This window comes from Tetrahymena thermophila, assembly GCF_000189635.1.
Source record: "Tetrahymena thermophila SB210 genomic scaffold scf_8254716, whole genome shotgun sequence".
In the NCBI taxonomy this organism is placed as follows: Eukaryota; Ciliophora; class Oligohymenophorea; order Hymenostomatida; family Tetrahymenidae; genus Tetrahymena; species Tetrahymena thermophila.
In genome coordinates, this window is record NW_002476481.1 from 824,487 (window position 1) to 839,267 (window position 14,781).

At 23.6% G+C, this 14,781-nt stretch overlaps 4 protein-coding genes across 4 annotated transcripts; 2 read left to right on the top strand and 2 right to left on the bottom strand. All coding sequences in view use genetic code 6, as the record gives it.

Moving 5' to 3' along the window:
• Positions 1-1,146: 1,146 nt before the first annotated feature.
• Positions 1,147-2,775, bottom strand: TTHERM_00105280 (casein kinase; the record flags this gene model as incomplete). Its single annotated transcript, XM_001012278.3, has 1 exon — positions 1,147-2,775. The coding sequence occupies one exon, from the start codon at positions 2,773-2,775 to the stop codon at positions 1,147-1,149; it is 1,629 nt and encodes a 542-aa protein (XP_001012278.1).
• A 1,226-nt stretch (positions 2,776-4,001) lies between these two features.
• Positions 4,002-9,785, bottom strand: TTHERM_00105300 (WD40 domain protein; the record flags this gene model as incomplete). Its single annotated transcript, XM_001012280.2, has 14 exons — positions 4,002-4,054; positions 4,109-4,358; positions 4,414-4,602; positions 4,692-4,831; positions 4,900-5,274; positions 5,330-5,675; positions 5,858-6,496; positions 6,559-6,824; positions 6,940-7,318; positions 7,372-7,548; positions 7,604-8,116; positions 8,798-9,092; positions 9,245-9,433; positions 9,715-9,785. The coding sequence occupies 14 exons, from the start codon at positions 9,783-9,785 to the stop codon at positions 4,002-4,004; spliced, it is 3,882 nt and encodes a 1,293-aa protein (XP_001012280.2).
• A 1,189-nt stretch (positions 9,786-10,974) lies between these two features.
• TTHERM_00105310 (hypothetical protein) lies at positions 10,975-11,211 on the top strand (the record flags this gene model as incomplete). Its single annotated transcript, XM_001012281.1, has 1 exon — positions 10,975-11,211. The coding sequence occupies one exon, from the start codon at positions 10,975-10,977 to the stop codon at positions 11,209-11,211; it is 237 nt and encodes a 78-aa protein (XP_001012281.1).
• A 900-nt stretch (positions 11,212-12,111) lies between these two features.
• On the top strand, positions 12,112-14,741 carry TTHERM_00105320 (vacuolar ATP synthase subunit C; the record flags this gene model as incomplete). Its single annotated transcript, XM_001012282.3, has 10 exons — positions 12,112-12,222; positions 12,609-12,783; positions 13,035-13,129; positions 13,294-13,382; positions 13,448-13,558; positions 13,609-13,677; positions 14,010-14,277; positions 14,342-14,407; positions 14,461-14,602; positions 14,659-14,741. 10 exons carry the CDS (start codon positions 12,112-12,114, stop codon positions 14,739-14,741), a joined length of 1,209 nt encoding a protein of 402 aa, XP_001012282.2.
• Positions 14,742-14,781: the final 40 nt, after the last annotated feature.

Genomic DNA, 14,781 nt, shown 5'->3' on the forward strand with positions numbered 1-14,781 from the left:
ATTTTTAAGTCAGATTTAAAACATGAAATTTTAAATATTTAAAAAAATAATTTACAATAATAATTAGATTTTAGCCTATAAAATTGTTATTTTAATTATAAGCGATGAATAATTTAAGATTTTTTTAATTAGTTAAATAAATTTGATTCTAATTTAAATATTGATTGGGATTTCTTTTTTTAAATATTTAATACATTTTAATTTGAAAATAAATTGCTTTCTTATTTGAGAAATTGATTATTAAAAGAGTTAAATATAATACTTTAAATATAAAATAATCATTTAATAAAAAATAATAAATTCAATATTTTCCAATAGCAAAATAATTCTAATTTTTTTCAAAATTTAATTTTTAGAAGCAATATTTTATTTGAGAAGCTTTGAGAAACAATAATGTATTCAATATAAAGAAAGTTTTAAACTTTGGAATGAAAATTCATAGTTTACTGGATATAAATTTGTATGCAAATATATTTATTTATTAGGTTTATTACTATAAAATGAATTTTAAAATAGTTGAAATTAACTAGTTTTTAGTATAATTTAAAGCAACTTAAAACAAAAATAAAGAAATAGATCAATTTGAATATTGCCTAGAATTTTAATTATTTACTTATGAATTTATTTCTGTATGAAATTATTTATATTTCTTAGTAGAACATTTTTGGTGTAAATAGTCTGTGTAATAATTATACTTATAAAATTAATAGTATCAAAGAGGTAACTAACATTTGTTTATCATATCAAAGTATTTAATTTTAGAATTCAGCTTTCATACAAGAAATTGATATAATTACCAGAAATTAAAGCAATTAATTAATTAATTTTCAGCACTATAAATATCATGAAAACATTTTTGATGGTTTACTTATTTATTTATTTACCTCTTATTCTTCTTCTTATTAATTAATTTTTTTTTGAAAATTTTTATTGGCTTTGAAATGATAGTTGGTTTGCATGTTTGTTAATTTCCAAATAGTTTATCTTGTTTCTAATATAAAAAATTAATTTGTTCTATTCGCTGGATTATATATTATTTGTTTATTTATATATTGTGTGAATTACTAATGTATGTTTATAATGTGCTAAGTTCAAACTGATATCGATTTCTTTTGCATAATTATTAAAATATTTTATATTACAATCTCAGCGAGTGGCTTTATTTACAACTATTTTAGGTCCATTATATGTAGAAGGTTAGTTATTTGCATAGCTTGATGGGAATCCGTTAGACTCTCTTTTACCATATGAAAAACGATTTGAACTGCTTATTGGGTTATGGAGTGATCCTCTGCTTGTGCCATATATGTGATTATTGCCTCCAACTTAATTATTCACTTGATTAGAAGTATTTGGTGTACCACTCTTTAGCTGTTAATTTCCTGGTGTTTATTATTTAATGTTCTTTTAATCGTTTGAGGCACTTGGTTTGTTTTGTACTGCAGAAGTTAATACTGCTGTATTTGGAGGTATACCTTTTTAGCTGCTTTGGGTTTAAGCTAGTCCTGTCCCTTATCTTCCATATCCATTGTTATTTGCATTATTTGTCTATGGTTACTAGATGCCTTTTGAGTTTCCTATTTATTTTGAATTGCTCTAGCCTAGAGGTGGATAAGCTAATTTCTTTTGAAGATCTTTTTCCATTTGTTGAAGTTGTTAGTATTCCAATACAGCGTTCTGTGAATCTTTTCTTTCTTCAAATTCGTTTTGAGTTCCATTTCGTTAGATAGGTGCATTTTCAATGACTGGCTAAGGTGATTTTGCTACCTGCTTATTGTTGTTACCTGTGTTATGGATAGAAGCAGAATTACCTTTTTTAACTAAATCTTTCCAATCCCACTCAAAGTCGTAATCCCAACCATTACGAGTCATAACTTATTTAAATAGCTAGCGACAGTGGGAGTAATCTGGCTTGTCTTCAAAGCGAAGATTTTTACAGTATTAGAGATAAGTGGCGAATTCAGTGGGAAAACCTTTACATAATACTTCTACTGGAGTTTGCATTTTTTTCTCCATAATGCGCTCGTATTTGTCTTTCTTTCCTTCTGCTTTTAAATTTTACCAAGGTAAAATACCCCTCAAGAAATACATTATTACATATCCAAGACTTTCTAAATCATCTCTTCTTCCTTGTTCAATACCAACATGGGTATTTATGGAAGCATATCTCGCAGTTCCTGTTAAATTTTTATTTTCGCGATAAGGAATGTGCTTGCCAAATTTATCTATATAGCGCTTTGCTAAACCTAAATCTATTAAATAGCATTTGTTGCTTCTTTTAGGACCACCCATCAAGAAATTATCAGGCTTTATATCTCTATGTAGGAAATTTCTGGAATGCATGAACTCTATTCTCTAAATCATTTGGTCGACCAACATCAAAACTGTTTTTAATGAGAATTTACGGCCAACTTTTACAAAAAGATCTTCTAAAGACTCTCCTAACAAATCCATTACCATAATGTTATATCCCTAATCTTATCCGCAAAAATATACACGAGGAATACCCTTATCAGAGCTTGAATATGAAGAGGTTCCACTGATACTATTATTTAAACCACTTTCAGAAGAGCTTCCGTTATTTAAATAATTGTAAAGCTTTGCTTCGAACATGATTTATGGGTGGCGACTATTTGCTTCTTCCACTTTTACAGCATATTCTTCGCCATTTTGGCGATTGATAGCTAGAAAAATCTCACCAAAAGCACCGCTACCTAATTTCTTTACTATCTTATAATTCTTGGACAAAGTAGCGTTTATAAGTTTGCTTGTCATTTTCTTGTTTTATCTATGTTTTGAACTAATAAATGGTTGTTTTCTTATTCAGTATTGATTGATTTATTAATTATGTCTAAGTCAGTTTAAAAACTTTTCAAAATATAATCACAGGTTTCTAGTTAAAAAATTGAAGATGAATTTGACTCTAATTTTAGTGCTATCCTAATATTTGCTTATGCTAGCTAGCTATCTATCTATCTCCTATTTCAAGTTTTTGATTTATTTTAACTTCGGAGTTGTAAACCTTTTTTTGTAGAATATATTCTATCCTTACTTTTTACCTCTTTATAAAAAAAGTAGTTAATTTTTTTTTTGCAAATGAAAATTTTTTATTTAAAAAAACAACTTATCAATCTGACTTATCATCTATCTTTTTTAAAATGATCATAGAAAGATTGATTAATCACAAGAAAAAGTGAACAAAAAAAATAAGAAAAAAATGAATGTGAGCAAACATAATTAAATAAGAAGTGTTTTCAATCAATTAATTGATCCATTTAGTTAATTATCTTCCAAATTAATAAATAAATGAATGAAAATAATCAACCAAATTTTAAATTCAAGGTTGGTTACAAGCAAACCTTGAAAAGGAAGGATAATCAAATGTTATTAAATTAATGAAAATAATACTAATAAGATTTTATTAAATTTTTTTAACAGCTGCTATTTTGCATTTGTGCGTTTTTAATTTTCTAAAAATATATTATTTCATTATATTACTTACTAAATATTTCTAAATGTTTTATTATTTATGTTTAAATTTTTATAGATTTTATAAATTTAATAATTGTAATTTTTTTTTTTAATAATATTTTTTATGTGAGTGATTAAAAATTTTTATTAATTATTTACGTCAATATCTATATCGTCATTTATTCATTCATTCATTCATTCTCACAATTAATAAATCAAACTTTTTTATTCGTTAAATATGAAATTAGCTCTTTAAAAATAAATTTTATTTTTATAATTAATACATATTAATAAATAGTTTTATAAAATTAAAATATTTCAACAATAACAAATAAAATATAATTGAAATAAATCTTTATAAAAAAATAGATGGAAAAACAATTAAGATAATATTTATTATTTTATCGATTTTTCAAATAAAAAGTAGAATCAATTAACTAACTGATTATGTATGAAATTAAAATTGATAATAAGTAAGTGACATAAGTATTTGTTTAGTATATAAAATAATTAGTATGAAACAGCAGTTTTCAATTGTCTTCGTCATCGTCTTACTGATTCTAAATTTATTGTCTTAATTGATCTAATTTTTAATAAAAAATAACATTTTAGTAAGACTAAAAAGATATTTCATTACTTTTAATTTAATCGTTGTATTATCTTAGTTTTTCAATGTCTTCCTTCAATTTTCTCTTTTCATCTTCGTTCTTTTAGATCTCTTTTTCCAATGAATCGATATCCACTCTCGATGTTCCGTCTTATTTCTTCTTTTAAGTAGCTTGCATGAGCATTTTAGCTTTATCTTCCAAAATTTTCTTCTTTTCTCTCTTCAAGTGATTAATTTCGAAGATTAAGAAAGTATTGTGTTTCATAATTATAGTAGTATCCTATTCATAGTAAAAAAATAATTAAATTTTGCTATTTAATCACTTTTAAATTTACTGATTTATGGACTGATTAGTTTTTATCGTGCTTTATCTTCAAGTTATTTACTGATGTTTCTAAGTGAGCTCTTTCTTTCATAATTTCCTTCTATTAATCGTTGTTCTCAAGTCTCTTCTTCTTTGAATCATCTCCTTAGACATATTAGTTGTATAAATTGAGTACTTTTTATTTGAGTTTTTTGTAATCCTTTTGATTTAATTAATTAGAATTCAGATAAGAATCAAAATAAGCATTCAAAAAAAATTTAATTTTATATTATTGAATAAATTTATTACAGCAATATGTTGGTGACAGTCAGACATATCTTGTTCGAATGCTTTAATGTATTGGTTGTTTTATTAGATGACTTTTGATTAATCCTCGATTTCTTTTTTCATGCCTTCTTGTCTTAATCTGAGATCGGTAACAATCAGTTCTAAATTAAAATTCATTTAATAAAATTATAAGTAATCAAACAACACATTTATTTATTTAATTATTTACTTAAGTTGGCATTGGTTCTCTTAAAGTGGAGAATTTCAGAGTTCATATTTGCTATTTATTCTTTCATTTTAGCAATTTCTTCTTCTTTTGGTCCAATATCTCTCTTAAGTTCTTTTATTTTGTAATCAAGTACGAATTTGAATTTTTCAAGCTCCTAAGTTTTCTTCTTCAATTCATAAATTCTTCTGCCCTTATCACGAATAGTTTTTTCTCTTTCGTCAATTTCTTTTGCATGACTCTCTTTTTCTTTCTAAAGCATCTTATTTGTCTCCTAAATAGAAGTAATATCTTCCATAGTTCCTTTAAGTTTGCTCTTTTATTCTTCTAATTTTTAAGCTTCAGTATCATAGTCGTTTCTTCTGTCCATCTTTTTAACTAATTTGATTAAAATTAAATAAATCTAAATTGTAAAAAGAATTAATTTTCTTACTTTCAGCTTTCTCAAGGTTTTTAAATAGAACCTGCATCTTTGACTCATTTTCTTCTTTAAGTTGATCAATTAATTCTTCTGCCTCCATCTCTAATTTATTTCTCTTTTAATCAAATTTATACGCTAATTCTTCTCTTTTTAAGTGCAAATCGTTGTAAAGCTGCTTTTCGATAGCCAACTATTCTTCATAATGTCTTCTCTTCTCCTCCATCTATCTCAAGTGCTCTTCTTAGTACTACTAAATTTCAGACTAGAATCTTTTTTCCTCTTTTTCTTTTTCTCTTGCTAACTCTTCATTACGAGACATTTCCAAAGCAATCTTCTTCTTATACTCATTTTCTATTGTCTAATTAATTTATAATTTTAAAAGTAAATTTAAAATTTTCCTAAAACAAAATCAAATTTTTATTTAAACAAACTTTAAAAAAAAAAATTTTCAATTAAAAATTTCTCTATAAAAGCTTAAATAAAATATTTTATAAATTGAAAAGTTTTTAGAATAAAAAATATTTTTATTTTAAAATTTACTCTTTTGTTGTTTTCATGTTGCAATTTCATCATGCGTTTTTTTTCTTCGTATGATTCAATCATTTCATTTTTCTCCCTTTCTAAGAGTTAGTATTTATTAAGATCTCTGTTATCTGAGTCTTTTTGCTAGTTTTCAAGCTAGTTTATTTTATCATCTCTGTCTTTCATTTTTTCCTTAATTTATTGCTCTTACTTCATTCTTTCTTCATTTAACTATCTCTTTAATTTTTCAATTTCTCTCTTTTGATCATTATATTGGTCTCTAGGAATCAAGAATTCCTCTGCTGCAGCCTCTACACTTTCATTTTCGATTTTTACCTAGTATTCCTTTTCTTTGTTTTCATAAATTATCAATGCTCCATCTTCTCCTGCAGTAAAAATGTAATTATCTTTAAAAGAAATTCTCATGCGAGTAATTGGTCCAAAGTGACTCTATATTTCCATAATTTCATTAGTAAATGGATATTTAGTAATTCTAATAGCGCCTGGTCTGTCTTCAGTAGCAAAGAAAAATAATTTTTTAGAATGGGAAATAGCTATTTAAGAAACATTTGTCCCAGTAAATATTTTTTATTCGGGTTAGCTTACATAATAAATTTTTTTAAGAGTATTATCAGTAATCTCTCTTCCTTCTTTATCCTAATTTATGATAATAAATAATTATTCAAATTGTAATAATATACGATTAATATGCTTTTTACTTATCTACAAGAAATTACTAGTTTGTAAACACATTTCTCGCCTTCATTTTCTTAGCTTGAACTTACACCAGAAACAAAAAGAATTCTCTCCAAACCTTAGGTTGTAGTATCAGGATTGTATAATCCAGTGATTGAAGTAATTATCAAATTATTAAATTATGCAATCTAAGTTTTTTAAGGACCGTTATCGTCTACTCTCCAGTAAATTACCAAACCATCTGTGCTACCTGTGTAAAAACCTTAATCATCTTCTTCCCAGAAAATAGCTATATATAAAAACAATAAATAAATAAATAAATAAATAAATAAATAAATAAATAAATAAATAAATAAGTAAATATATGAATTAATTGATTATTTTTTAATAAAACTAAGTGTTACTTCTAACTTTTCCTGACCCTCTAAATACTAAGTTGGAAGGATTTTCTCCTGTGTAAAATTAAAATACTTGAACCATGGAAACATTTGTAATGGCGAAAAAGTGACCACCGTTACTGAATTAAATTTCACGGCAATTCTTTACACTTAATTCTTTAAATGAAATTAAATCATTTTCAAAGATATTCATCAATCTAATTTTTTCAGTAAAAGCTACAATAATATGGAAACCACTAGGATGGAATGCTACTGCATAAGCTTCTTCTTCAAATTCCTTGCTATTTTCAAGTTGGTTATCGCTGTAGTTCCAAATTCTAACAGTTTTATCAACGCTACAAGTAGCTACTAATGATTTTCTGATACAAACATCAAGTCCTGTAATCTAATTTTGTTAATTGTTTATTAAGTACTAATTTATATCATAAATAAATCAACTTTATCTGAATGGAAAGGCATGAAGAGGGGCTCACACTTAGAGTTTTCTTCATTTAATTGCATAGAATCTGATGTAAAAGGTACTTACAATAACTACCCACTATCAACACCGACAATTAACTTTTCTTCGTTAGGAGTGAGCAACAATGAAGTTATCATAGCTTTCATATCTCTAAACTAGTAATAAAAATACATCAATGATTATCATTTTAACTTTTAATTTTAAATTTACTTAAATTTTTTTAGAACAAAGTTTGTATGGATTTTTTAAATCAACATCCTTTTCATAAAAAAGAATAGTGCATTCTTTTCCTCCAACTAAGAAACCTTTAGAGTAAGGCTAAATGCATTGAATTGCAAATTATTCGTTTTTTGGGGAAGAAGCAAGGATTGTTTTAAATTCACATGAAGGCTGGAATAATAGAATTTCACCCATGTCTGTACCAATTACCATGTAACCATCTTGCAAAATGCAATAAGAAAGATAATTAGGAGAATGTGCTTGATCTTTGCTTTCTTTCTTTACAAATGGAGGATCTTTCTATTTGAATTAACCGTCAGCTCCAAGTTTGTAAGGTTTAATAGCTCCTGTACCAATTGCAACTATAAAATCTTCTTCTTTAGGATGGAAGAAGCAGTGAGTATATCTCATATTATCCCCAACCTTTAAAGGTACTTGATTAATAATGACAGTTTTTTACTTATCAAGCTAGAAATATATCAACTACCAATCCGGAGCACAGCTCTACATAATTATTAATAATAATACATTAAATAACTGCTATATTAATATTTCAATTCATTTTTTGCTTTTGAAAAAATTATTATCGATAATCCTCCTTTTTATCTGTTTAAAACTGTTAAAGTTATAAATTTAATTATGCAGTATTTTACTAATTTAAATGTATTTTAATCCTACATTTTTATAAATTTTAACTATGCCAATTATTTTTTTTGATAAAATGTATATTTATTTTTAATACATTGATAAAAGATAGTCTCAATTTCTTTTTTTTGCTTGAGTTGCTTTTTAAATTTTAATTGAAATAAAATAATTCAATTTTTTATAATCGTATTCATTGTATAATAATATTTTGATGCTGAATAGATTTTTGATTTTTAAATATTTGTTGGAATTTACTTTTTAGTGTCATTTTATTGTAAAATTCTGCTGTATATATTTGATTATGTTTTTAAGTGAACTTAAAAAATTTCTATTTAAATTAATCTTATTTTGTTAATTTTTAAAAAATCCTATCTATCTCTATTCATTTGTGTTATGTTATAAATTCTAGCTTATATTGACATTTTTATCGTTTTTGCTTTCATTTTAAGTAATTTAGGTTTTTTCAAAAATTTTGGTGTTTTAATTATTTCAAAGCAATAATAAGATTTTATAATTATTAATGGCATATATTATGATTACCAATGCAACAATTCTTTTTTCATTTATTTTATTGAAATCCAAAGCAACATAATGGCGAGATTTACAGTCTAAAGTAGTAATTATACGCTTAACTTCTTTTTGAAGCTTATCAATTTTTTCTCTTTTTTCCTTTTCGAATCTATCTCTTCTATCTTTTTCAGCTTACTTATCTAATTTATCCTTGTCAGATGGCTCCTAATAATTCTAATTTTTAGCCTTTTCTAACTTATCTAGCTTGATTAAGTCGAAAACTACAATAATACCTGAATCGCAATCTTCTGACCAAGCTAATAACCTAATCAATTTATAAATAACATCTTTTTTAAATTTGAAATTTGTGATCAGCTTGTTATTTTTTCACAATCGTTTCTTTTTCAACTGAAATGATTTGTGCTACTTATAATCTAGTAGGTAGCCATAAAAATTAAAAGCTAATTTATTATTTACCTTTTGCTTGGACTCAAAGTCATGCAAGTTATACCCTTGGTACCTGGAATGCAATTAATAAATTACTACTTATTTTCATTGTTGCTAATAACTATCGTATTTCCTGCTGGATATATTATGCGATTTTAATCATTCATAGTATACTAAAAAATGTTATTCTTAAAGTCGCTTCTATAGCCTAAAACATACCTGTTAAGTTAAATCAAAAATTATAAATAACATTTTAAAACAAAAAGAAAGTAAAAAAGATAAATATGAGATTATATGAAATGTATAAATGCTACTTTCTATTAAGTTAAGATTTAAAAAAATCAATATTTATTTATGTAACTAATTAAATATTCTTTAAGCGAATAATTCATTTTTGAAAATGATATTTTTTACAATTCGCATAATCTTATGAGCAACATAATTAATTGTTTATCATATATCTCATGATTTTTTTATGAACTATAAATGCTAATTATTACTTCATGGAGAAGTCTAACTTTAAACTTTAGGTGCCTTCATCCTAAAGACTTTATACTATTTGTTAAGCCATGACCTAAAGCTATTTTAATATGTTGAATTAATAACTTTTCTTTCAAAATTGAATCAATATCTTGCAAATCGTTTAATTTATTTAATATAAAAATCAAAAGCCTTTATTCTCTTCCTTTCTTTCAATTTTAATTAGCAAATAATAAATCAATAATAAAAACAATGCATTTCACAATATTACTTCTTAAAATTAATATGTAAATAAATAAATGAATGAATATATGATTCAGCCAAAACAAAGTTTTAAATTTTTCAAAAATGTGATTAAATAAATGAATGGTTTCTTTTGATTGATTGATAAGAGCAATAGGATATACTTTTAAGTTTGAATTATAAATATGTATTTGCTAATAAAATTGTTTGAGATTGTGTCAAATTTATATTTTATATAATTTATAAAAGCCTTCTATTATAAATTCAATACAAATTTTTTTTTGGAAATAACTAAAATTATTTCAATAGTTCATTTTAAATTTATCTACTAAATTGTCATCAAATACTGAATCTATTTAAAATATTTATTAAATTTAAAAAATTAAATTAAACTTTTTAAATTATCTAATTGATAATTATTTATAAAATTGATAAAAAATTACAATAATTGTTATTTTTGAATTGATTTTAATTTTTTATGCTAAGGAAACCATTTCTTAATTTTTTTAGTCTATTTTAGTTTAAAGAAACTTTTTTAAATATTTTTTTAAACTTTGAATGATTTTAATTTAAATTCCAGAATTTGAATATTTAATAATAATTTTTGCTTTTATTTAAATTGATCTTGTTTGGTAATTGATTAAAAGCTATTTTTTATTTAAAATATTTTTTTGAAGGAATGCATCTTTAAAATTAAATATTTAAGAAATTGAAAATGTTTGATTAAAATTTATTAAATATTAATTCTAAAAATCCATGTGAATAAAAATATTATTTAACGGATATTAGATAATTTGTAAGATTTTTATAAATAAAAAAATTATTTATAATTAACATATTTCTTTTATGGATAAACTATCAAATAGATCTTATAAAATAAAAGTAGTCTTCATAATATGAGATAATATAGATTAAGGTTTTTTAAGATTTTACTATATTATTCTTTTGTAAATGACAAATGGTACAAGTTAGATCAATTAATTAATATTTTTTTAAATGTGTATTAAAAAAGCTAATCTTGTAGTTTATCTCTATTAATGGGGGAGAGAATGGAATAGAAAGGATTTTATTTCTTCAAAAAATTAATCAAGGATTTATCAATCCTACCCTATTTTAAATCTAATTTATTCTATTACATCCTATTCCATATTAAAGGTTTTAATAAAATAGATTAGTTTATGGAGAATATTGGCAGAGGTAGACTCTACTAAGACATACCAAAAGAAAATAAAAAGGGTTTAAATATGTTTAAATTTTATTTAAATTTAAATTGAGTTTAGTGATTGAATCGAGGTTATTTTAAATTTAAAATAATTTTTTGTAAGCAAATTTCTTAAAAACAATTTACTAAAGAAATTTAATATGCTTATTTTAGACTGAAAATGTTTAAAATTCAATTTTAGAGATTAAATTTAAAAAAATTATTAATAAACTGATTTAAGATAATTTAGGAAGAGCAATATTTATAAATAAAAGAATTTGAAATCAAATACTATATTAAAAATCTTTATGTTATTAATAAAATATCAAATAAATGTCATAAAATAAAAAGAAATCTTCCTGAATTATTTTGATATGGACTAAGGTTTGTTTAAGATTTTACAATATTATTGTTTTGTAAAAGACAAATATTACAAGATAAATAAATAAATTAATTTATTTTTAATGTGAATCAATAAAATTAAATAAAAATAAAAAAAGTTAATCTTATAATCTATCTATATTAAAGATTTTAATAGATTACCATATGGAGAATATAGGTTGCAATAGGCTCTGCAAAGACTAAAAGAAAATAAAAAGGGCTTCAATATGTTTGGTGATTTGATATCAATGAAACACTCGCTCACTCACTCATCAATCGATTATTAATGAATTTTTTTTTTTGCTTATTTATAAACTAATAATAATGAAAGATGAATAAGATTATTAGAGAAAGAAACAAGTAAATAAATAAATTAAAAAATAAATAAAAAAGTATTGATATATAAAGGAATAATCAGCGGCAATGAAAGTAAATTATTAAATAAAATATTGAAAAAGAAATATAATAAGTATAGCTAACTAAGGTTAAGAAGATATTAAAAGCGATCATAAAAAGAAAGATAAAAAAATAAATAATATTCATCAAAGCAAAGAAATAAATAAATTAAATAAATATAAAAATTATTAAGTAAATGGTTTACTTTTTGGTTGGTGCTGAAAATCTTTTTGGTGATAGTGATAAAACCTTTTCAAGAATCACCACAGAATTAGGCAACTTGGCTACCATTAAGAATAGGATTGATGTAAAGTCTAAACATTAAAAAGAAATTAGTTTTAATTTAGCGAATAGTTCCATCATCATACAATAAATTAATAAATATAAGAAAGAGAGGTTCATTTTTAATTTATCATGCTTTTGAAAGTTAGTTTCAACAAGCAAAATATGAATTTTAACATAATTCAGCATTTTATTAATTAGCAAATTTATTTTACAAAGCAAAGTTAAGAGTAGTGACACAGCAATATTATTATTAAAAAATATAATGCAGAACAATTAAAAAATATAATTTTTTGAAGCAAATTTATTTAAGTGAAATTTAAAAGAGCAATTTTAAAGGGAACTGCTAAAAATAAAACCCTGCAGTCAAGCGATTTATAAATTAAATGATTGTTCAAATATATTAAATAGGTTCAAATAAGGGATTTCAAGTTGAGCAATGTTGATTAGTTAATTTCTTCCAATGAAGCTATGCTTAAAATGGAAACACACATTGAAAGTATCTTGAAGAAAATCGAAAGAACATATATGGATATTACTGAATCTCAACACGCTGAATTCCAAGTTAATACTAGAAGTAGTTCTGGTAATTAATCACTTTTATAAATGAATTTGATTTTGCTAAAACAAGGAAGAAAAATAATAAAAAGATAAAAAAATAAGTCAAAATAGCTAAAGAGAAATATATTAACTATTCAATCAATTATAATTCTTAATGGATTTTTGATAGAAATTATTTATAAATTATTAAATAAGTCAATTTTGATGAAATTAAAGAGATATCAATATCTCTCGAGCATATTTTATATTTTATTTTTTTAATTATAAAATAAATAGTTTCCTTGAGTCAATATGTTCAAGATTTTAAGTGGGATAATAATATTTTCTCCAGAAGTTAACCTTTAATGGAATTGTTGAAGAGTTTCTAACAAGTAAAAAATAATTTGTTTTATTGTATAAACTTTATTTATTTTCAAGTTAAAAATGCAAATTATTCAAGGTAGAAATTTGCAACAACAAAAAACTTATCTATTTTTAAATAAAATAATGAAAAATTTGAACTTTTATAAGTAATTTTTTATCTTAAAAAACTTAGAAAGCAACTACCATTGATAACGATATTCGTTAAAAGCAACAAGTTCTTTAAGAAGCCAAAAATAACTTGAACAGTGTCGCCCTCAAAGAGTAAAAAGCCCTTTTTAAAAAAATAATCAAACAATATCTAAATTTAAATAAATAAATAATTAAAGAGGAAACTTATTGGTTAAGGATTTGAGTGATGTTTTTAGAAAAGAATATGTCAAGGAAAAGGATTTCATTTATACTGAAAATTTAACTACTGTAGTAGCTATTGTTCCCAAGTAAAGCAACACAAATTTTAGCAAATATTCATTAAATTTAATAAAAATAGCAATGTTTTAGAACACTTTTAATAACAATATGAATTGATGCACCACTGTGTTGTCCCTGGATCTGCCAAGTAATTTATATATAAATAATCATATAAATTAATAGATAAACTTCATTACATTCTTTCTTTTCTATTTTTACTTTAAATGATATTATCTTCCTTTGCATAAGGCAATTTTATTTAACAAAAATGGTTGATTTGTTCATTTATTATTTTAAGAAAATAAGCTTAGAAACTCTAAAATATTTTTTATAATAAGTGTTTATGTTTTTTTGAGTTTTTATTTTTTAATTTTATCTTTTTAAATGTAAATTTCACAAAGATAATAAATATTTGAAAATGTTTTTTATTTATTTTATAATCAATCAATTGAATTGACTTAATATTTAATTAATAAATAGGTAATTTGAAGGCATTTAAGACAAAGACTATACCGTTTGGAGAATCGTTATATTTAAATTAGACTATAAGAATTTAAAGAAGATTTTATTAGAAGGCGAAAAGCTTGATGAAAATGGCAAGCGCCAAAAAACTCCTGTAGAAGAATTCATTTCTGCAAGCAGAGAAAAGCTAAAAGTCACTGTTAAGGAATTTTAATATAATGAAAACGACTGTGCTGAAAGAGAAAGACAAAGAACAGCCTTCTAGACTCAAGCTAATAGTTAAAGCGTAATTTTACATAATTAAATTATTTATCCTTATAATAAATTATATTTTTTTTTTAACTAAAAAGGGAAAATTAAGACAAACTTGTGAAAAGAGTTTTGGTAATCTTTATGAAGTTTATATCCACCTTAAAGTAAATAAATAAATTGAATCATATCAAATTGCTTTAATAATTAATTTTAATAGTTCCTTAGACTTGTTGTTGAAATAGCTGCCAAATTCGGTTAGAAATCTAACAATACTACTTGTTTGATTCAACCTGCTCCAGGAAAAGAAAAATAAGTCCAACAAAAGTTGTTAAAGCTTTTTGCAGACCGTGCTTAATTGGGTATAAATATTTATTTTTTTAATTCTGAATATTTTAATTAATTTCATTTAAACTAGATGCTGGTATGTACGGTACTAAGGAAGAATTAGAAGATACTGAAGATTTCTTCCCTTATGCTTATGTTCCCATTACTGTCTGAGAAAGATCATACATACATAAATTAATTCTTTTAGAAGATA